The sequence below is a fragment of the Cydia splendana genome, chromosome 24, assembly GCF_910591565.1.
Source record: "Cydia splendana chromosome 24, ilCydSple1.2, whole genome shotgun sequence".
In the NCBI taxonomy this organism is placed as follows: Eukaryota; Metazoa; Arthropoda; class Insecta; order Lepidoptera; family Tortricidae; genus Cydia; species Cydia splendana.
In genome coordinates, this window is record NC_085983.1 from 1224462 (window position 1) to 1248125 (window position 23664).

At 39.9% G+C, this 23664-nt stretch overlaps 2 protein-coding genes across 2 annotated transcripts in view; both read left to right on the forward strand.

Annotated features, from left to right (window-relative positions):
• The window catches only part of LOC134802150 (zinc finger protein 25-like), a 371645-nt gene that overhangs the window by 184102 nt on the left and 163879 nt on the right, over positions 1–23664 (forward strand). Inside the window, exon 4 of the mRNA XM_063774744.1 lies at positions 6662–6796. Within this exon, the coding sequence (XP_063630814.1) occupies positions 6662–6796 (135 nt within the window). The remainder of the gene's footprint in view (positions 1–6661; positions 6797–23664) is intronic.
• On the forward strand, positions 15834–19813 carry LOC134802076 (protein krueppel-like). The gene is made up of 4 exons (XM_063774670.1): positions 15834–16052; positions 17589–17690; positions 18576–18674; positions 19649–19813. The coding sequence occupies exons 1-4, from the start codon at positions 16008–16010 to the stop codon at positions 19811–19813; spliced, it is 411 nt and encodes a 136-aa protein (XP_063630740.1). The 5' UTR covers positions 15834–16007.

The following is a 23664-nucleotide window of genomic DNA, read 5'->3' on the forward strand; positions in this document are numbered from 1 at the left end:
CCTAAAAACGATAGCCTCCTTCCTAAAGGGCCCGACCGAAACAACTAACTTCCGTACGCGGAGTACGATCTGGTCTCCTGGAATTGGGGGACGCTGCTGTTCCGCAGGGATCTGTGATCGGTAATAACCTTTTTTCAATATTAATGAACGATTTTACAACCGCCACCGACGATGCGGAAATTGTGATGTTCGCCGATGACTGTTGTGTAATCGTAGCAGCTGAAAATCAAATTCTACTCAAAACTAAATTGGCCAAAGTAATGGATGAAGTAGCAAGGTGGTTCTCGGCCAACGGAATGATATTAAACGTTGAAAAAACTAACATACTCCGCTTCTGCTTGCGAGGTAACAGAGCGCACGATTTAAATATAAGTTGCAACGGCCAATACGTCCCTCAGGTTGACCAAGTGCGATACCTAGGCCTGATAATCGACTCCGGACTAACGTGGAGTCCGCATATTGATCAGCTATGTGACCGCCTGTCATCCGCTTGCTTCGCCCTGGGCAGACTCCGCCCCAGTCTAAACATTAATAATATTAAGAAAGCTTATTACGGCTACTTTCATTCAATACTAGCATACGGAGTCGACCTATGGGGCGATGCTGCAGACCGACTAAGGCCATTCAAACTCCAAAAACGAGCAATTCGGTGCATATCTGGCGTCCCATGGGACCACCCAGCCCAGGAACTATTCAAACAAACAGGAATTCTTACCCTGCCGTGTCTATACATTTTCGAAGTGGCAAAATACGTAAGACGCAACATAACACTGTTTCCGACTCGTGGCAACGCCCGAGGTGCGAGTTCCAGGAGGCCTATTGAACTTAATCCACCTAAGACGCGACTTGCCAAGTCTAGAAAGTGTATACATACGGTAGGACCTAAAGTATATAATAAAATCCAGCTGGAGTTGAAACAAACCACCAGCGACCTATGTTTCAATAAAAAACTTAAATCTAAACTGGCGTCTGATGCATACTACTCAATCGATGCCTTTTTCGAGACCTAACACTGTACCAAGTAGATAATACTATAATATAGGTACTTACACATCAATTTATCTAATAAACAACTACTAGTTCGCGGGCTCAGCCTTGCCTGTCCAACTATGTAAATAAATCTAATAATTAATTAATTATAAGACTTAGCATTAAGCATATATGTACCTGACATGTAAAATTATATTTTTATCAATAAAGAATTGAATTGAATTGAATTGAATTAAAAACCCGAGAGTTTGTAACGGATACACAATAATAATAATAATATATAATATATGTTTATTGCTTTCATATTGGTGTTTACACAGATGTTCTTAACTAATAATGTTTCACAATATGAGACCCTGTAAGGGTATGGCAATTTGATCTAACACTAACACATAAAACAATTATAACATACAAATTACAGAATACACAAACAAATAGTAGTCACAATATTTTTTTTTATAGTATAATATATGCCTATTTATGGTATTTATTATCATCCAAATATTCTTCTATAGAATAAAAACAATTACTTATTAAATAAGTCTTCAAGCAACCTACAAATTTGTCATATTTTAATTTCTTCCGCTATTTCTTTAGGAAGACTGTTAAAAATTCTTATAGATATGCTATAGGGGCTTTTATTACTCATTTGTAAATTACTGGCAGGAAGGGCAATCTTATTTGATTTCTTAAGTTCAAGTTACTAGTATGACGGTCCTTAGTTTTCATATATAGGTCAGGATGTTTTCGTACAAATTTGCATGTTTCTAAGATGTAAAGGGATGGTAAAGTTAAAATATTTAATTTTTTAAAGTAAGGTCTGCAACTTTCTTGATTTTTTATGTTACTTAATATTCTAATACACCTTTTTTGCAGTATGAACAAATCTACACTATTTGTGCTGTTACCCCATAATACAATCCCGTATTGGAGCCATGTCTGTGTAAATGCGTGATAAGCACTAAGAGCTGTTTTTAAGTCTGAAGTTTTTTTTAATATTTAATGACCGATATATGCCGATATTACCGATAAAATGAGGTGTGGACGCAAGAATACCAATTTGTGAGGCCAGTATTTTCGTTCTGGGGCATTTTTTTCAATTTAGAGGGCTCTAATATCACCATAAATCTAAAATTGGAGATTGATGCCAATTTCATTTCTGATCAAATCGACTGATTAGATCGGTCTTGTCACTCTTGTCTGGATACCACTTTAGCCCCCATTCGCACGACAGCGTTTTCAACGCGCGTTAAAAAAGCGCTTGAATCTGTTCGCACTCTAAATTCGACTTATCGACCAAAGCTTAAAGTCTAAAATCCAACAACACTGGATAAAAAGCGCCACCGCTGTCGTGTGAATACATAAATGGTTATCCATTTGTGTCATTCAAACGCTTTTTTAACGCGCGTTGAAAAAGCTGTCGTGCGAACGGGGCCTTAAGTTGTTTGTGTATTTTCGGCGTATCCAGAATTGTTAATTTTTCGCCAAGCTGATTAAATTGCCCGATCCAATCAGGACGTGCGGACGTAAACGCAAATTTGACTCGCCGAATTCAACCGCCGATAGTGACCGATATTACCGAAAAAATGAGGTGCAGACACAAGAATATTTTCAATTTAGAGGGCTCTAACATCATCATAAATCTAAAATTGGTGATTAAATTGGAGATTGATTGACGCCAATTTTATTTCTGATCAAATCGACCGATTTCCCGTCTGGATACCGCTTTACAGACAGTAAAAGGCGCTTTCCGAACGTATCTCAGGAGAAGGAATGTGTTTTTGTCGCATTGCGTATGTGATGCGTATGTTCTGTCCGTTCTGTCTTGGTTCTGTCCCTCACGGGCGCAAGCGTATCTAGCACGTCTATAGGATCCTACCATCTATGGAAGTCATTGACGCATCACTGATTTTGACACTCGACAGTCATTGTCAATATTAGTAGTTAGGTTACATTGTCTTTCACATTGTTTTTCAATATTATTACCAAAAGCAAATCAACAATATCATTCAGGCTTTGAAACAAGTATTCGACCATGAATAGAACACAAGAAATCTCGTTACTCCAGCACGAGTTGCTATGCTGCCGCGTTTGTTTAATGATGGACTGTAGATTGTACAATATTCATGAGTATAAACTCGCGGATACCTTTACTCGCATCTCTGGGACTCCTGTAAGTATTAACTAAATCATGAGACGCGTTTAACCATTCTGTTGTCAACGCCCGGCAATCCATCATGGCTTTAAAGTTATTAAAACCAGTAAAGACTGGACAGAAAACCGACAAAAAATATAATATTGTCTTCGGTTACCGCGATAGTAACTCATGAAATAAAACTATTGAAACGGATTATATCGCGTATATTGAATACATACTACATCCCGACGTTTCGAACCCTTTACAGCGTTCGTGGTCAATGGGTGACTGAGGAAAACCTACACTGTGCAAAAACTACCCACTTACAAAATAATGAACCATCATAAATTATAATTTATGATGGTTCGTAGTATGAATTCAATATACACGATATAATCTGTTTCAATAGTTTTATTTCACGACAAAAAATAGTTGAGCCACTGAGTGTTTAATCAATATATGTGTGATTGTAGGTGCCCCGGGACAGGCTGCCGCAGTACCTGTGCGCGTACTGCCACACGCTGCTCCTCAAATGCTCGTCCTTCAGGGACATGTGTCTCCGCACGCAGAAGCGACTAAGACCTGCGCTGCTCAAGGGGGCGGTGACTATTTTAATTAATTAATTCCATTTGTACTACATAACCTTTTTTGGGCGACCTGTATGTTAGTTTTATAGGGTTCCGTACCCAAAGGGTAAAAACGAGACCCTATTACTAAGACTCCACTGTCCGTCTGTCTGTATTTCATGAACCGTGATAGCTAGACAGTTGAAATTTTCACAGATAATGTATTTCTGTTGCCGCTATAACATCATATACTAAAAAGTACGGAACCCTCGGTGAGCGAGTCCGTCCCGCACTTGTCCAGTTTTTGTTTTATCATTAGAAAGAAAGCATGTGATCTTGATGTGTGTGAAAAATAAGACAACAAATATGTAACAATAATTTATAGCATATAGTCATATATGATCATTTACATTCATTAGTGGAAACCAATGAATGTAAATGATCATATACCTGGCCTAATATTCCTGGCCTGACATATTTTCTGGTCTGGCTTAGTGGTTAGTGACTTTGCCTGTGAAGCCGATGGTCCTGGGTTCGAATCCCAGTAAGGGCATTTATTTGTGTGATGTTGATGTGGCACCACGTCCATAGCCTATGAATTTTACTTTGAAAAGAAGACAACTTGTTTTCATAGAATTATAAGGAAGTCAAGCGTCATGTGCCCATTAGACCACAAAGCTCTCTAATGTCAAAACAACATTTTTATCGTCATCTTTCGCTTGCCCTTATCCCGTCCATTTGGGGTCAGCGTGGGTCTTTTTCTTCCATACCTCTCTCTCGCCCGTCATCTCATCATTCACTCGCGTTCGTTTCATATCATCTCTTACACAGTCCATCCACCTTTTCCTCAGTTTTCCTCTCCTCTGTTACTTCCCTCCACATTCATTCGTAATACCTTTCTCGTCACATGACTTTCATCCCTCGCATCACATGCCCGTACCACGCTAGGCGATCCCCTCTTACTTCGCTTAACTGTACATCGCGAGTAGAGGACCATGACGGATGCTATGGCACGACACGGCTGAGAATATTACGTCCTGGAGCCTGTATCAAAATGTACACAAACTGAGCTGTCTATATATCGCACAATTTCTATAGAAAATACGATGTGTCCGTGACCGAGTTAATGTGTTATCATTGTAATTATAATTAGCCTTTATTATTGAAGTTAGTAGTACATAGTATATGTTAATTCCGTTTCATATCTTTAATTTCATTTGACATAGGCCTCCTCCATAGCTTTCCATTTGTTTCTTTCTTTTGCTGTTTGCATCCATTTACCTCCTTCTATTTTTTTTAGATCATTCGACCATCTAAACTTTTGTGGACCACTCATTCTTTTGTTATATCTTGGGCACCACTCTACAAGGTCCTTTGTCCATTTATCCAGGGTTTCTCTCACCATATGGCCTGTCCCGTGCCATTTTTGTTCTTTTATTATTTAGTTATTGTTTTTGATTTTGCCTTGATTATGGACAATTTGACTCTGTCATTGTAGTAATGCTAGATTAATTATTGGTTTTCCAGCTGGATACAGACTACATTCGCAAATACCAACTCCCTCACCGGTCGATCAATTTAATTAAAACTGAAGTCGAAGTAATAGAAATACCCCCATCGTCAGTTCTAAACGATGAACAAGACGAACACATTGTGTTGGCAGACAGCATTGACGATGATGAAGCTTATCCTGAAATAAAACCCGAAATTGAAGAAGATTTGATTGAGATCAGTGATGATGATTTTGAGGATGAAATCGTTTTAAAAGATGGTGTAATCACCAAAAGAAAAATTGAGAAAAATGAGTCTAATGAAAATGTCTTGAAAACTAAAAGAAACATTGAAACACAGACTGAAACACCATTAAAGAATAATTTGGTCCTATCTTGTAGTCAACCTATGACAATTGATAAAAGTCTAATAACATTGGTAAAAGAAAATACAAAAACAAGTCAAACTCCAGTGAACAAAAATATAGTCTTAAAAATCGGACGTGTCTGTAATGAAAGTATGATTATTAATCAAAATCTAATGAAAATGGGAAAAGAAAATACCGAAACAACTAAAACTCCAGTGAAGGGTAATATGGTCTTCAAAATTGGACGTATCTATAATGAAAGTATGAATATTGATAATAATGTAATGAAAGTGGGAAAAGAAAATACAAAAACAATGAAAATGATGACGATTGAAGTGAAAAATGATAAAATTGAATTCAAAGTTGGTGAAAAATCGGATATTAATGATGATCTTATTCATAAAGAAGTTGGTCATGAAAAAATAAGAAACGTAAAAAATAATAGAAATAATAGAAAAACGGTCCAAAACGTAAAACGTAGCGAATGTCCGAAGATAATAAGAAATCTAGTTCCACAACCTAAATTTAATTTTGCCGCAATTGAGAGTACCTATAACCTTAAAATTGTCACTTTGAGCAAGGTAAGAATAAGAACTGTTAAAATTTCACGCTTAATTAGCAAGCTGCTGGCTGCTGCAGCTTAACATGGACTCAAGTCATACTAAATTAATATATATTACATATTTGACTAAATGAATACTATTATAATCATCATCTTCCTCGCGTTATCTTGCCATGGCTCATGGGAGCCTGGCGTCCGCTTGGCAACTAATCCCAAGAATTGGCGTAGGCACTAGCTTTTACGAAAGCGACTGCCATCTGACCTTCCAACTCAGAGGGTAAACTAGGAGTCCGGACTAATCACAATAAGGCCTAGTTTACTGTCTAGTTTTCTTCACAATGTTTTCCTTCAACGAAAAGCGACTGGTAATCAAATGATATTGTGTACATAAGTTCCGAAAAACTCATTGCGCATTGCATATGCCGTTTTGCGTAATGGTACGGAACCCTTCGTGAGCGAGTGCGACTCGCACTTGGCCGGTTTATAATTTTTGAACCGGGGTATGATAATGAAAACAGTGCATAACTCTATTTGATATTCATGTGTAGGAAGAGCAGCTGGAAGAGATCGCAACACGGAAGAAGTCCCGGAACTACCTGGACTCGCCGTTCAAGTGCGAGGACTGCGGGAAAGGGTTCGGCGTGGAGTCCGCCTACAACAACCACCGAGTTTGGCATAGCCCGGTGAGCCTCCATTTAGCTTCTTTTTTTTTTGTCTATTATGGCTTTTGGAACGTTAGCCAATGTCAAGTTGTGAAATCCATTTAGCATTGATGTCACGAATATGTGCGTCGCTTAACTTGAAACTCGGATAAATCCATTCGACTCGGAGAAATCATACAAGTTTAACTTTTTAATCACAAAAAGTTAAACTTGAATGATTTGTAAGTTTTTAAGCTGTTTACGATATTTTGCTCTCTCTTTTTCTTTCAACTCTTTCAAGTGTAATCGTGGTAGTAAATGTAGTAATAATAAGTGTTTTACGCCATATACACGGTGTAACATGAGGAAACCGAATAATTTTAACCACGCATTTCTGAGGTCAAAAGAAGGAAAAAATGTAATATGAGTTTAGGAAAGTAAATTGTGGAAAGTTTATTCGGCAAACGTTAAAAATATACTACATAATCTAAACATAAAACTAATTAAAAACTAAACTTAAATATAAATATAAGCAAAATAAGAAAGACAAAAAAATTAAACTAATTAACTAAAACTACCTAAAAAGTAAAAAACCTACAAATAAAAAATTGGCCCCAGGTCCGTGCCCTCCGGTAGGGTGCCCAGAAGGCTGGCGGCGTTACCGCGCTGTACGGCAACGCCAATGCGTTGGGCGAGGTAAGCTCCAGCCTTCCGGTCACCTGTTGTGTCTATTAGGCGCTTGGCTAACTCTTTATACACACGGCCCTAGCGTCTCCACCCCGAACGGCTCAAACATGCAGCCGGTATCTAGGGCTGCATATTTGCGCCGCTTGAGACTCTCGGCCGCATCGGCAGCGGCGCCAGCCCTGGAAGAGGTCCCTGGAAGATGGGACGGCGCGAGCGTGTCCACGCACGTGGCGTCCCAGACAAGGGGTCGACCGAGCTTCCAGGGCACCAGTGTCATGCCATCTGGCCTCTTCCCATCGTCACGCGCTAGACCCGTCGGTTCTAGAACCGACGGCGCTCCGGCGGTGACGAGGGCCCGGCGCAGTATGTCATTAAGACTGGCGTGGCGTGCCATGCGGCCGGCGCTCTTGGTGCAAGAGAGGCCGTGGGTTCCAAACTTCGACACGTCAGTGCCGCAGTGGCAACGGTGTGGGGCCACGCATGCCGCCCCCAAGCGCAGGGATACCGCGAGTCTAAAAGTACTGCTGGTTAGCAGAGTGCCGAGGTTACTGGAAGGGAGTGCCTGTAGCCATGCGCCGGATTCCCATTTCGTTCCAGCAAGAAGACGAGCTCGCTCTGCAGGGCTGGTGGCCGTTTCATATAGATTATCACGTACCAGCACGCAGAGCGGCTCGTCCCATTGATGTTGCGAATGACGCATCTGAGTTTAGGTCAATTTCGCCAAAAAAAAAAACTTTTTAGTTTCTTTTTTCAATTTTTTGAATGTGTTTGTACATAAAAAATAAATTTTATTGGTAAACTTGTCACTTAAAATTGATTTTTACATGTTTTTTTCGTAAAACCTACTTTTTGCAAAGTGTTACTTGTCACTTTTTGACATCTATCAATAAGGATATTTAGACTACGTCCCATAGCAGCAACATCACCATCAAAAAGGCCTTTTACACTATGTAACAATAAAAACTTATATTTTAATAAATTAATATTATCTCTGAAACTAGGCGAATTTCATAAAAGTTTATAGGACATTTTTGTCTCTAAATATGATCAGGAATAGGCTGTTAAAATTATTCGGTTTCCTCATGTTACACCGTGTATATATCTTGAAGCTTAAACTGCAAAACGTAATTCAAGACCAAAAAAAGTAAGAAATATTGCCACCTTTTTACTAGCGCGTCTATATAAGTAAATAAAAGTACTTTTTTGAATTGCTGGAGTAAAATTACTAATAAATAAATTATCTTAGCGTGATAATTTATCAAAATGAATTTACTATTTTACAAACAAATTATTGCAGTGGCAACATTGTCTTACTTTTTTTGGTCTTGAATTACGTTTTGCAGTATAGTTCGCTTGTACACAGCCTTCAAAATCTTTGTTTTAAAAGAGTCCGTTCAATAATTTCAATCATTTGTTTTTAGAGCAACGGTCCGCTCTCATGCGAGATCTGCTCCATGCGGTTTAGGGCGCGCAGAAGGATTAGTCAGCACCAGGCCTGCCACCGGATCAAGTTCATATGCAACCAGTGCGGCTTCGTCTCCAGAACCAGGTCAGCCAATCTGATATACTGATAGAGGTACAATAGAGAGGAAACGGGGGAGGGGCCAAATGACCGAACGAGATACACTTATAGAACTTTCAGTAGGAGTAGCAGAGAAAGCGGTATTATTGCTTGTCCGTGTCACTGTCTCACTTTTGGTTTGTTCCCCACCATAAAAGTACGGTTTATGGTGGGCAACAAATAACCCGACCGAATTACGTAGATTGGTTTTGGTATATTGTCAGGAATGTTAAAACGTGTTTTTAATATTGTCGCATTGCGTATGTTTTGTCCCTAACGGAGGCACGCGTATACCACTTCTGTAGGATGCTACCTTCTATAACTGTCATTGAATTTAATTTCGTGTAGGCACCGCTGGCGCTAGTTAAGGCCGTAACACACTATCGCACCGCACCAAGGTCATTGTGCGATGCACCGATAAGTAAGAGCGAGAAAGAGATATCGCTTTCTCGCTCTTACTTATCGGTGCATCGCACAATGACCTTGGTGCGGTGCGATAGTGTGTTACCACTATTATGCGCGCTTAATGCCGCGCCACGATATGATCCGAGCGGACCGATACAAGTTCAATCGGTTGTCGTCGTCGGTATGTCGTGATGTGAAAGGAGATACATTTTTTGTATGAGTTGTGTAAACTGTGTGTAGATTATTATCCGGCTTATATTATGTATCTTTCCTTTATGTTTCTTTTTTTCTGTCTGTTACCCTCCGTGATAATTTCTCACTTGATGGTCTCATCGGAAGATCAGCGCTGGAAGTCGCCAGCAACATGCTGAGATTGGGCCATTTCGTGACACTTTATTTTTCACTATGTTTTTTCTATGTATGTGTATTGTCTGTGTGTTTACGAATAAAAAACGATTCTATTCTATATCTTGATGACTTTAAATATAGTTCGTTTTTAGCATTAGAATGAACTTGCAAGAATGTAAGCGATCTTGACATGTCTTTTAATTAAAAAACGCTTTTTGGAATCAAAAACTATTATGAAAGCAGAAGAATATAAATGATCGTATTAGATTCATATTTGCCGTAACTTATTTTTAAAATGTGTTTTTAAATTAAAAGACACATCAAGATTGTTTACCTTAAAAAATATTGTATGAAATACAGTGTTGCCAACCTTATTTTAAATGTCATCTCTGTCAAATAAGTGAATCATAAACATGTTTTCTTTATATTTCATTCATTCGAGTACACTAGATGTCATGAAAAATAAACTTGGTCAAGCAAATCTTGTAAGTAGCAAAAGGCGGCAAATTTGAAAAATGCAGGCGCGAAGGGATATCGCCTCATAGAAAATTTGAATTTCGCGCCTTTTTCTACTGGCAAGATTTGCTTGACCATCTATATTTGTTAAATTTACAATTTTATTTTAAAGTAAGTGCTTGGTCGTAGAAATAGTATTGTATGCAATGATGTTTAACTGAGTCAAAAAATACTCGTGGCAACTATATTACCAATTTTCGGCTTCACCTCAAATTGTTACTCTCGCCTTTTCTGACCTCTCTTAAACGGTATCGTCTTGGGTCGCCCCATTCGTTTTTCGTCAAGTTCTTAAATTAGTCCTATTCTGCTTTCGTCACTCATTCTACACTGAAAGCCACCGACGATTGTGATACCTTTTAAACAATGGTTGCATAAAATACTATTTTACTATGCCAACCGCACTATTCAAGTAGGTACCATCACTAATGAAATTGACAGATTTTTGTGTACTCAACTCAAACTCAAACTCAAAATATACTTTATCCATGTAGGGTAGGCCTAGCAACAAGCTCTTATGAATCGTAATCTTAATCTAATTATCACAGCAATTTATTGATGTTAATATTATTCCATAATAACATTGGATTATTATACAGATCAAATTGAACACTAAGAATTTCACAAAAGGATCGTCAAACATAATTTTTTTTTATAAAAAATACTAGTTTAGAATTTCTAGAATAAAATCTAAATGTCAAAAATAACATAACAAAAGAAGTACCTACATACATCGGAATATCCATTTCCTCATCAATAATCAAATATACCTAATAAATAAATAATCATTTCGAATAACAATTGTAATGTTCATTAATATGTGACACAGGCCGCAAGCAACTAAACACCACGGCACACACACGGGCAAGACCTACGAGTGCCCACACTGCTTGAAGAGCTTCGTGTGAGTTATCTTTACGTTTACGACAGAATACATAATCTTACACTTATCCACAGGCAAAACATCCTCCAGTCCAGACATAGCATAGTCGCGCTACCCCCTCTGCCACGCATACGCTAATTTTACTCCATGTTCAAGTCGAAAGTGTCTTTGTTGACGTCCCTATCTTTGAACGGACCAATCACGGCACGGGACTTCGCTCACCTCGTCCCGCGCACCCCCGCATTTTTGGCATCATCGGTTGCATGAAATAATAGGGTATTTTCCAACTAGTCAAATCAGTTACTTTTTTAGAACTGTCAAAACGATTTGCTAATATGAAATTTATATGAAACTTTACATCGTGACGTCACGGTCAACTCACCTACTTTTTATATTTCTATCCGATTTATTAAATAGAACTTGTGTTTAAAAATAACTCCTATCTATGTTTTTCTAATAATTATCAGGTGCTTTATTTCATGCATGGTGTAAAATAATTTATTTTAAATACAGTATAATACCCTATTGCTCTAAACTCGGTCTAGATGATTCCTAGTCTATGGTGGGCCCCTTATCTAAGGCTGATAAAGAATTTCTGTGATGATTTTCTAATAAAATATTTGTTACTATTGGGACAAAAACTATACCTTGTTTTTATTAGCATTAGAAAAATGGTAAACAATCTTGACATGTATTTTTATTAAAAAACGCTTTAAAAATAGTAATTATTACTTATACATATAACCATAATGACGTAAATACATAATAATGCTAAATAATTGTTGTATATTTTAATAATATAATACATATTAAGTAAATTTTCAATAAAACGACACTTCTTCGTTTACCCTTTTTCTATTGTTAAAAAATTAAGTATATAGATTAAGTATACACATTATAACAATAAGCACGTTAACCCTTTACGAGACTAAGGGATATATATTTCCCAAATACGGCACTTCAAACATGTGTTCTTTTTCGATGAGTAAGACTGACATCCGATTGTCATTTTTGAAATGTCAGTCTGGTAATGACGAACATGTTCTTCAGCCAGCCGGGCTAGCCCACGATTGGCGCGACAGTATCTCGCGGCTTTTGTTAACATAGTAAAAAAAGACGGGTAGTCTATCTCGCCGCGAGATACTGTCGCGCCAATCGTGTGCTAGGGCTACTTATAGTGTGATTGTCATTTCGTGACTTTATAGTTTTGAATGATTCACGGTTAGTTCCACTAGACTTATATCGACCGGGATATGAACCGTGATTACCTTTTGTATTGTTTTCGATCCTTCGATATTTCGACGCAGTTACATGAATCTTGTCGATATAAGTCTATTTCGTGGCTTATATGTTATGTTACGTGTTGTTTTCTTCTTTTGCCTTGAATAAACGCCCTCTATTCTCTATCCTATTCTCTCAGAAAGATCACGACGTACTTCTCGCACGTGCGTCTGGTGCACCCCGAGCTGAACGTGGACTGCTTCGACTGCGGCGAGACGTTCGTCAGCGACGCCGGTCTCGCACAACACAAGAGGAAGATACATGACTTGGTACAAACAGCAACACTTAACTGTGCATACTGGGCTGGCTGAGATGCAGGATCAGTATCGCAGTTATACGCGCCACCAGCATGTGTATCCGAGGCACACGCCACCGGTTTAAGTCCACTGCCAGGTGGCTTGGGTTCGACGATGGTGCCACCCTTCCACGCATCGATTGAAACCCCTTTTACCCTACCTATGTATTATCCAATCCTTTGCCCTTGTAATCTTAATAAATGATTAGTTGTTTAAAAAAAAAGTTAACAGTGTAGGCTATGGTACTATACAATATAGTTGAAGCGACGAATGGTGATCCTTTGACAGTTCCTCCAAGTCGCTTTTAGATGTGTACTTTATTTACAAAATAATTGAAGGAAAAACCAACAAAGAAGGTTTTGTCGTAATTTTATTACTTATTTGTTGCATTAAGAAATGTGTTAATGTACCTAGCAAAAACGGCAAAAACATTTGACATTGACAGCAAGGTTAGGAAACCGATTCCGAACCTTGACTGACAGTTACTCCATACAAAAATGAACTGTCATAGGGATCAAGATCATCATCATTCCGTTCGTGCTAATATTGATGCCAAATGTTTTACCTATTTTTGGGCTAGTGTAAAATATTCCCGTACCATAAACCCCGATGTATGTTTATAAGACAGCGGGAATATATTTCCCACATGATTTTGAACTTTATTTCATACATATTACCTATTTTTTGGCTAGTGTAAAACATTCCTGCACCTTAAACCTCGATATATGTTTATAAGAGAGCGGGAATATATTTCCCACATGATTTGGAACACATTTTCAAAGTGATAGGGTTCCATTTTAATTAATAAGACGGCGGGAATCAATTTCCCACGTGATTTGGAACACAATTTCAAAGTGATAGGGTACAATTTTAATTAATAAGACAGCGGGAATCAATTTCCCACGTGATTTGGAACACAATTTCAAAGTGATAGTGTACAATTTTAATTAATAAGACATCGGGAATATATTTCCCACATGCTTTTTAACTTTATTTCAAAGTGATAGGGTTCAATTTTGCATAATTTCTGCCATAAAGGGTTAAGTTGTATAATGTATGCTTATAAATATAAAGGCTTAATCTGCTTGTTTTTCAGAAATCGAAACAGTTTACATGCCCTACCTGTTCAGTTAAATTCACCAACGACGAGGCGCTGAAGAAACATAATGAGCTGGGCGAGCATAGAAAAAAAGACCTATTGCCGTGCGAGAAGTGCGGCGACAACTGTGCGAGCGAGGACGCGCTAAAGGAGCATGTGGGACTGATACACCCCACCGTGGCACATCACTGTGAAAAGGTAAATATGTGCTTGAAAATGAAAAGAAAATCTTTAAATTTATTATTACTTGAGATTGATATTTTTTTATGTCTGTCAAATTCGTGTTCACCACACCAGCTCGGAAAGGCTTACTTTGCACTTCAAAAACTGATAGCAAAGTTGCATTTTATTCACATGTGAGGCAAAGTAAGCAAATGCTAATTTGTTTTTTATGTTTGCTGGTAGAATTGACTTTTAAATGATGATTTTGGATGATAAATATTTAATAACATTCATTTGGATTTGATTTGGTTTCATTTTGTTTGATATTTTACATTTAATATTTGCTTCGGGTTGGTGTGGTGAAAAATTTTGTTTCACTCGGGTACAAATTTTGTTTAACCCTCGTGCTTTGAAACCCCGCAACGCTCAATATTCCATTTTTCGAACCACTCGCTACGCTCGTGGTTCAATTTTGCAATCTTTCGCTTGCTCGGGTATCAATATTAGCATGAGCGGTTAAACAACCACTTTGCCCCCGAGTGAAACAAATAACTATTAGGCAGTCGTAATTATAATCAGCTCGGAAGTGGGAAATACTTTGCCCCGAGTTGTATTTACAGTAGTTATTTATTGAACAAAGATATCGGTATTGGTAGCTTTATATTATAAGCCTCTTTATTCATCACAAAACAAAACAAAACAAAACCGGCCAAGTGCTAGTCGGACTCGCGCACTAAGGGTTCCGTACCATTACACAAAAACGGCAAAAAAAATCACGTTTGTTGTATGGCAGACCCACTTAACTATTTATTTTATTCTGGTTTTAGTATTTGTTGTTATTGCGGCAACAGAAATACATCATCTGTGAAAATTTCAACTGTCTAGTTGTCACCTGGTGACAGACAGACGGACGGACAGACGGAGTGGTCTTAGTAATAGGGTCCCTTTTTTACCCTAAAAAAGTACCTAATGGCCTAGTATTTTAAATGCATTATTAATGTAAGATATTGTAATGCAGTGCGACTTCGTTTTCGCGAACGAGGCTGCGTTGGACACGCACAACAAACGCAAGCATCTCGGACAGCGGTACAAGCCGCCCCCGGCCCACTACCGGAAACCGCAAAAAAAGTACAAGCCACTGCAAAACCCGACCATGTGCGACCAGTGCGGCGTTACTCTGCGGGTAAGTACTAGTGTGACCAGTGCGGTGTTACTCAGCGGGTAAGTACCAGTGTGACCAGTGCGGTGTTACTCAGCGGGTAAGTACCAGTGTGACCAGTGCGGTGTTACTCTGGGGGTAAGTACCAGTGGGGGAACGAGGCGGCGTTGGACACGCACAACAAACGAAAGCATCTCGGGCAGCGGTACAAGCCGCCCCCGGCCCACTACCGGAAACCGCAAAAAAAGTACAAGCCACTGCAAAACCCGACCATGTGCGACCAGTGCGGCGTTACTCTGCGGGTAAGTATCAGTGCGACCAGTGCAGTGCGGCGTTACTCTTCGGGTAAGTACCAGTGCGACCATTGCGGCGTTACTCTTCAGGTAAGTACCAGTGGGGGAACGAGGCGGCGTTGAACACGCACAACAAACGCAAGCATCTCGGACAGCGGTACAAGCCGCCCCCGGCCCACTACCGGAAACCGCACAACAAATACAAGCCAATGCAAAACCTGACCATGTGCGACCAGTGCGGCGTTACTCTGCGGGTAAGTACCAGTGGGAGAAAGAGGCCGCGTTGGACACGCACAACAAACGCAAGCATCTCGGACAGCGGTACAAGCCGCCCCCGGCCCACTACCGGAAACCGCAAAAAAAGTACAAGCAAATGCAAAACCCGACCATGTGCGACCAGTGCGGCATTACTCTGCGGGTAAGTACCAGTGCGGCGTTACTCTGCGGGTAAGTACCAGTGGGAGAAAGAGGCCGCGTTGGACACGCACAACAAACGCAAGCATCTCGGACAGCGGTACAAGCCGCCCCCGGCCCACTACCGGAAACCGCACAAGAAGTACAAGCAAATGCAAAACCCGACCATGTGCGACCAGTGCGGCGTTACTCTGCGGGTAAGTACCAGTGGGGGAACGAGGCGGCGTTACTCTGCGGGTAAGTACCAGTGCGACCAGTGCGGCGTTACTCTGCGGGTAACTACCAGTGGGGGAATGAGGCGGCGTTACTCTGCGTAACGTACCAGTGGGGCGACACTTCTTTCGGGCAAACTCGGCTCCGTTCGGCTCAGCATTGCTCCGAGTAGTTTTTACGGTTGGCACCACTTGACGTCCTTTTGCGTGCACGACCACAGATAAGATAATTACTTGAATTTTGACAACCCTAAATAATTGAAACCGAAATATTACTTTGCTAATCCGCGAAAAGATAACGTACTAGTCAGTCAGTGCTAACCCGTTATACTTACTTGCGTATTTTTACATGCAATTAATGCTCCCACCCTCCCACGGCTAATATAAATACGCAAATAAATATAACAAACCACCACCAAAAGAACAATACTCGACACGTGTTTCGCGCCTCTCTAGAATGGTCGGCCATATTTATACCTTTTTTTTTTAATTTATTTATTTTCAGAATCATTCGCTTGCACGGGACTCAAAATGAGCGAGTGCTTATTTTTGAACACATCTTTTTGAAGAAATATCAAACTTTGATCTCTTGTTGTACAAATAACTAGAGATGCAACGGATAGTTGTTTGGCCGGATATCCGGTAACCGGCCGCCGAATATTCGGCCGGCGAAATTATACCTACATTTCGGTTTTTCAGGTGCGCATTGTGCAGGCTTTGATCTGTTTCGTAGTGAAAGTTCGCGTGGACTCATTTCTAGGTTCGAAAATGAGTGCGCGTGCAATAGCGGAATGTTTAAAATGTTTTAAAATAATAAACGAGTACGATTATGACCGTCACTGTTACTTAAATCCAATTTGTTGACTCCAAAATCAAGCAAAATTACTATCCGGTATCCGGCCGGATAGTAGGTCACTATCCGGTATCCGGCCGGATAGTAAAAAGAGGGCCGGATAAGCCAGATACCGGATAGTAACCGGATATCCGGTGCATCTCTACAAATAACTATTTCCATGATTTTATTAACAACAGGTAAAATAGCTATAGGCCTATAGTTTGAGTACTCGGAATGACTTCCTTGCTTGTATATCGGCCTTACAATAGATTTTTTTTACAAAACACACATTTACAAAATTTCCTAATACTGGACTAATTTCTTTCTGTACATATTTTAATGCTTGTACTCTTATTTCGTCTACGCCCGGGGATTTTTTTCCTAAGTTGGCCAATATTTTTACCATGTATAGGTTATTAACTTTTTGATACCTAAAACTTAAGTTACACTGCTTAAGTGTAGCCCTACAGTGCAAGTGTAGCCGAAAGGGATAGTGCCATACATTAGCGAAGACAGCATGATTCGTCCCTGAACCGCTGTCAAACTTCGGTTTTATAGGAAGTGTCATGTTCTTTATTTATTTTTCTTCTTAAGTTAGGTTGTTTATAACATGGATATAAAAGTAAAATACAAAAACAATAAAAAATAAATATAAACATGTTATTTATGATTGTATTTTGTGACAGTACGCGTCGATGCTCCTGTACCACAAGCGCTCGCACCTCGCCGTCAAGCCGTTCGCCTGTCCGCATTGCCCGAAGACATTCGTCATGCCCTATTTGCTCAAAGTAAGCATTCTTATTATTGTTACTTGCTCAAATCGCCCTTACTACAACCAAAGAGAATAGAGTGGCCGTCCCTACAACGTAGTATCAGGATTTTTTTAAACTCTACCTATGTTATTTAATATCAGATTCTTTTTTTTTATCTCTATGTAACTTAGTAATACATAATATGTATGTTCAATTATAAAGATAAGTGTGTAATACAATAAGTGTACCTACTAATTTTATGATACTGACTGATACTGACAACATTATGTACCTAATTAACAGTATAAGTGCCTTGGCTGGAGCTGTAAACTTATACATAGTGTTTGAATAAAGAATAAAGAATAAAGAGTGTATAGAGGCGGAGTGTCAAAGTAAATTATGTAGCCATTGTAAATTTACTGCCATCTTTCGACAGTAGACTAAAACTGTTAGAACGCCATTTGACTTAGATCCTTATTCTTTCACTGATATGCCATCTACTCGACTGTAGGCCAAAGGTATGGTGCAATCTTTTCGAGCGATGGCGCCATAACCTTCAGCCTACTCGAGTAGATGGCGTTAATATTAATATTTAACAAGTTAACACAAACTAGTGAAGAATATTTTATTTTTATTTTATTTAGTAATTAAAACTTAAATCTATCATTACAGGTTTGACCTAATGCGATAGATAAGCGACCAACCAATAATCAGAGTCTTTGTGAAGTAATATGATTATTGTCAAAGTCAAATGGCGTTCTAACAGTTTTAATCTTCTGTCGAAAGATGGCAGTATACGTACCGTAGCTATATAATTTACCTTGACAGTATGTATATTTCATGCATAGTGTAAAATAATTTATTTTAAATACAGTAATGCCCTAATGTATAGTATGTGTGTGTGTGTGTTTGTGTGTACAGTGGCACATGCGGTCACACACGGGTGAGAAGCCCCACCAGTGCCCGGAGTGTCCGCTCGCCTTCGCCCTCAAGGCAAACTTCAACCGACATTATGACACTGTGAGTGAAGCTCTTTACTAGCTTTTATTTCAAGCCCATTTCCTTATACAGGGTAATAGCCTAATAAGGCTGAATTGCAAAAAAACCGGACAAGTGCGAGTCGGACTCGCCCACCGAGGGTTCCGTACTTTTTAGTATTTGTTGTTATAGCGGCAACAGAAATACATCATCTGTGAAAATTTCAACTGCCTAGCTATCACGGTTCGTGAGATACAGCCTGGTGACAGACGGACGGACGGACAGCGGAGTCTAGTAATAGGGTCCCGTTTTACCCTTTGGGTACGGAACCCTAAAAATGGGGTTGGCCTGTCGGAAGTATTTAGCAGATGGCGCCAGCATAGCTTGCCCTGTCAATCCCTAGAATTGAGTCAAATTTTTGTTTTTTTTTAATGCCCTGGATGCCAGCTCTTTAAGCCAAATCTCATAGAAAAACGGTCAAGCTATGATGACGCCATCTATGCAAACCATTGACAGTTGCCAACTGTATGTAGTTAAGCATAGTTAAGGAGCTATATTCTTTTACCTTACACAACACAAAAAATATCAGCGAAATTGGTCCAGCCAGGGATTTAATTTTTATACACGGTAGCTAAAAAATAATTGCATTCCAGTTGCCATGGAGGTTTTGGGATTATACTGAGCAACTTTATCTATGGCCAACCCTGAAATCGAGAATTAATTACCCTCTCATAGAAAATGGACCAGCCAAAGCCAAAATTTATGAAACAGCCAAATTTTTTTTCGCGATTTCGTGGTTGGTCCCATAGTAAAAGTTTCTCAGTATAATCCTTCCTGGCAACGGGAATGTACTTATTTTTTGGCCACCCTGTATAGACAGATATATTTCGATGAAATTTGCTATATATTATAGGGGTTTTCAGGGACGAAAAATCGATCTAGCTAGGTCTTATCTCTGGGAAAACACGCATTTTTTATGGCTCGGTCTCTCAAATATTTTTTTTTCGTTTCCCTAGGCACATCGCGGTATACGCGGTTTCTTCCCGTGTCCGGTGTGCGGACGCATCTCCACGACCAAGGGCTCCATGCAACTGCACCTGCGCGCCGTGCACGGAGACGCGGGCTGGCCCAAGCGGGACCGGAGCAAAAGGAAAACCAAGTTACTAGAAGATAAAGAATGAATAAAATACTCCTGTGAAACATATTGGTCGTTTTATTCTAAGCTAAGCCGTTTTGTAATCTAATAAGCATATGACCCGCGACGGCGGCTGGCCGAAGCGGGACCGCCGGCAGAAAACCAAGTCACTGAACTGAAAATCGTAGTTCAAGACCAAAAAAAGTAAGACAATGTTGCCACTGCAATAAATTGTTTGTAAAATAGTAAGTTCCTTTTTTATAAATAAACACGCTAAGATAATTTATTTATCGGTAATTTTACTCCTACGATTTAAAAAAGTACTTATTTTTACATAAATACAAGATGCGCTAGTAAAAAGTGTTAAGATTGTCTTACTTTTTTTGGTCTTGAACTACGATTTTCAGTTTAGTTGATTAAAGCAGCGGTCGGCAACAGGCGGCCCGCGAGCCTCCCTGGCTATTCGGAATGTAATATTGTCAAACAAGACAATGTCTGATAAAGTCACACATTAACAAAGTGCGGCCTGCGTCATTTTCGTTAATTACTATGTGGCTCTTGGCTGCTAAAAGGTTGCCGACCGCAGGATTAAAGAATGAATAAAATATTATAGTTAAGTGAAAAATATTGGTAGTTTTGTTCTAAAGGGAGCCATTTTGTAATTTTTTTATACTACATCGGTGGCAAACAAACATGACCCGCCTGATGGTAAGCAGTCACCGTGGCCTATGGACGCCTGCAACTCCAGGCGGCTTAGCACGGTCGCGTTTTTATCCCTTGTCACCATGCCTGTCACGTTCTAACAAGTATGTAAGTGCGAAAGGGACGCGCATAGTGATAGTCTATAAAAATGGAACCGTGCTGAGCCCGCAATGTATATAACATGCGCGTCGCCGACCCTAACACCCCGCACCCTCGTTGAGCTCTGGCAACCTTTCTCACCGGCAGGAACAACACTATGAGTAGGGTCTAGTGTTATTTGGCTGCGATTTTCTGTAAGTCTTAGGTAATAGGGGGTATTACTGCAATTTTCTGCCGCCAGAGTTCAGCACTAAGCCAGCTAGTAAACCAAAGAGTAACTTATACATACTGTGCCTTAAACTGATTTTGTCAAGTTTTCATAGACATAAAAATATGACATTGATGCATCTAGCTGGTTTGTTATGAAGGGCCTACCGGGAAACACGAAAGTCGAAATTTAGCTATCTGCCTCTTTATCGCTCGAATGTACATGATTGATAGAGAGGTTAGATAACGATATTTCCATTGTATTGTTTCGCGGTAGCAGGGGGGTGTAACTAATTACGCAGTTTAGGTACATTTGGCCGGCGGGCCTCCCGGGCCGGCAGGCGTATGGCAGTGGGCCGCCGCTCGACCGCACGATAGTCGTGTCACGTGGCGCTCGCGCAAAGGAGGTTCGCGGTTCGTGCGCGGTTATAAGTTTCAATTTTGTTGCAGGCGGCGAGTGTAGGTATAATTTTATACCTAAATCTGACTTTTGTGAAGGAGTGAATTTTCTGTACGGTAGTACTATTAGTTATTCTGTGGCGGTAGACCCCCAGATTGTGATAGATAGTGGTAGTGGCGCCCTCTACGCAGAGTTTTACGTAATATTCCCTATTAGATAAGTTTTGTTCTATTACGTCACTAAAATATTGTAACTATAGGTACATTTCGTAACTAGTTACTAATGTAAAAACTCCACGAATCCTTACAGCAGAGTAAGTATACAGCAAAGAAGTATTTGAGAAGAAGGATTTGGCGTCGCATTTGGTCGATGCCACGGGTGACCAAAGGGCTGGCCAGTATTTTGCCCAGAGAATTAGCATCGCCATTCAACGGGGAAATACGGCCAACCTGCTGGCGCGGCGAGTTAAAGGGTGTATTTTATCTTAAGGGTTTTTTTAATGCATACCTACTTTTAGAGTGAGTTGACGAAGCCTGTTGCAAATTTTACCGCTGTAGTTTTTTGTGATGAAGCCTGTAGCAGTGGGGAGACACTCCTGACTTCGAGTAAACTCGGCTTCGTTCGGCTCAGCATTGCTCCGAGCAATTATTAGGGTTGGCATCACTTGAAGTCCATTTGCGTGCACCACCACAGATAAGATAATCACTTGAATTTTAACAACCATAAATAGCCGAAAGGGATAGCATGATTCGACCCTGAATCACAGAATAATTAATAGTACTACCGTACAGAAAGGAAACTTCCTACAAAAACGAAGTTTGACAGCGGTTCAGGGTCGAATCATGCTGGCCCTTTCTAATATATGACACTTTCCCTTTCGGCTATTTAGGGTTGTCAAAAATCAAGTGATTATCTTATCTGTAGTCGTGCACGCAAAAGGAAGTCAAGTGGTTCCAACCCTAATAATTGCTCGGAGCAATGCTGAGCCGAGCGGAGCCGAGTTTGACCGAAGTCAGGAGTTTCGCACCCCTGCCTGAATCGCTGTCAAACTTCGGTCAAAGACATATGTAACTTCGTATAAGACGAATAAAGTCTAAGGAAAAAACGTGCCTCGGAATTGAAGCAAAAGTCATTCTCGAATAGATGGCGCACACACCTTTAGCCTAGCCTCGGCTAGATGGCGTGACGACACCGTTTCATATTTAACAATTTTAACACATAGATATCAGTGAATGAACGTGGATCAAAATGATATAAAAATAATAAAATCATTTATCCATATATATACATGTTTTGATAACTTTATACGTTTTCATTTTGAGTTTTAGTCGTGTGTCGATAGATGGCAGTAAATTTACAGTGACTACAAAATTTACAATGACAGGACCCCTCTATACTATCTATTCTTTTTGCTTCGGTTTTGTAGGAAGTGTCCTTTCTGTACGGTAGTACTATTAGGTATTATGTGCCTGTAGCTGATTTGTAAGGATGGGACCCAGGACAATAGTTAAACACATAGTCTAATAAAACATGGTCTTCCATTCCCAGAGTGACACGGGGCTACGTCACAACAACATGGCCATATGTTACTTATACCTACATTCCAGATTGTAAGTTTGTGTTCACCTGACGAAACCTGCGTTGCGGATATAAAAGTATGGTCCCTGAATAAATTTTATCCGTAACACGCTTGTAAGATATACAGCAACTCAAGTTACAGGAGGTTTCTTTTCACGAAAGAGGATGCAAATGACCAGAACCGGCTAATGGAACGGCTAAAAAAATGGTATAGTATGAATTATCTCAAATGATTTTTTCGGGTTCGGGTGCTAATACTGCTGTAGCGGAGTTTTACTTTTAGGGGGATGTAATGATAACCTCGCTACATGGATCTCTAATATATAAAGCACAGTATAAGATAGCTACTGCACTGACCATGAATCAACACTCGATGGGCGCACAATTCCATCTCCTCTCCGTCTCGTAGGTATCTCTTGTTATGAATGTAACCTCAACTCTCTCAGGGAAAATTAGAAGGGCCCCAAGTCCCGTGGCTCATATCGGTGGATGCACGGCACAACTGAATCTCCACAACACAGGAGAACTCATCGTGCATCCCGCAACTCATATATTCTCATAAACTCAGAATCTCATATATCTCTCTACTCATAATATGCGATGAGTACTGAGGTGGGGACCATGTGGTCCCCGACGAGCCTCCACAACAACCCCTACAGCTCATCCATCAGCCTCCATAAAGAAACCTCCAGTAACTCAAACCGATAAACTCTAGCCACCTCACTTGTTACATTCAAACTCGAGCTACACACAAAGAATATCAGACAATTCTTCAACTCAGATAGATCTCAAGGTCGTCGCTAATTCAAGGTCACTGCAATATCCATATATATCAAAATATAGATATGTTTCGCTTACCAAGAGTCTCCTGTACGTGATGCACGCGCCACAGCGTCACACCACCTCTTACG

What these genes read in the sequence shown, in the direction of transcription:
- LOC134802076 (XM_063774670.1), top strand. Translation starts at nt 16,008, where the DNA reads ATGCAAAACCCGACCATGTGCGACCAGTGCGGCGTTACTCTGCGG. An exon ending in TCATGCCCTATTTGCTCAAA is followed by an intron (nt 17,691 to 18,575) that starts GTAAGCATTCTT and finishes TTGTGTGTACAG; the next exon opens with TGGCACATGCGGTCACACAC. An exon ending in TCAACCGACATTATGACACT is followed by an intron (nt 18,675 to 19,648) that starts GTGAGTGAAGCT and finishes TCGTTTCCCTAG; the next exon opens with GCACATCGCGGTATACGCGG.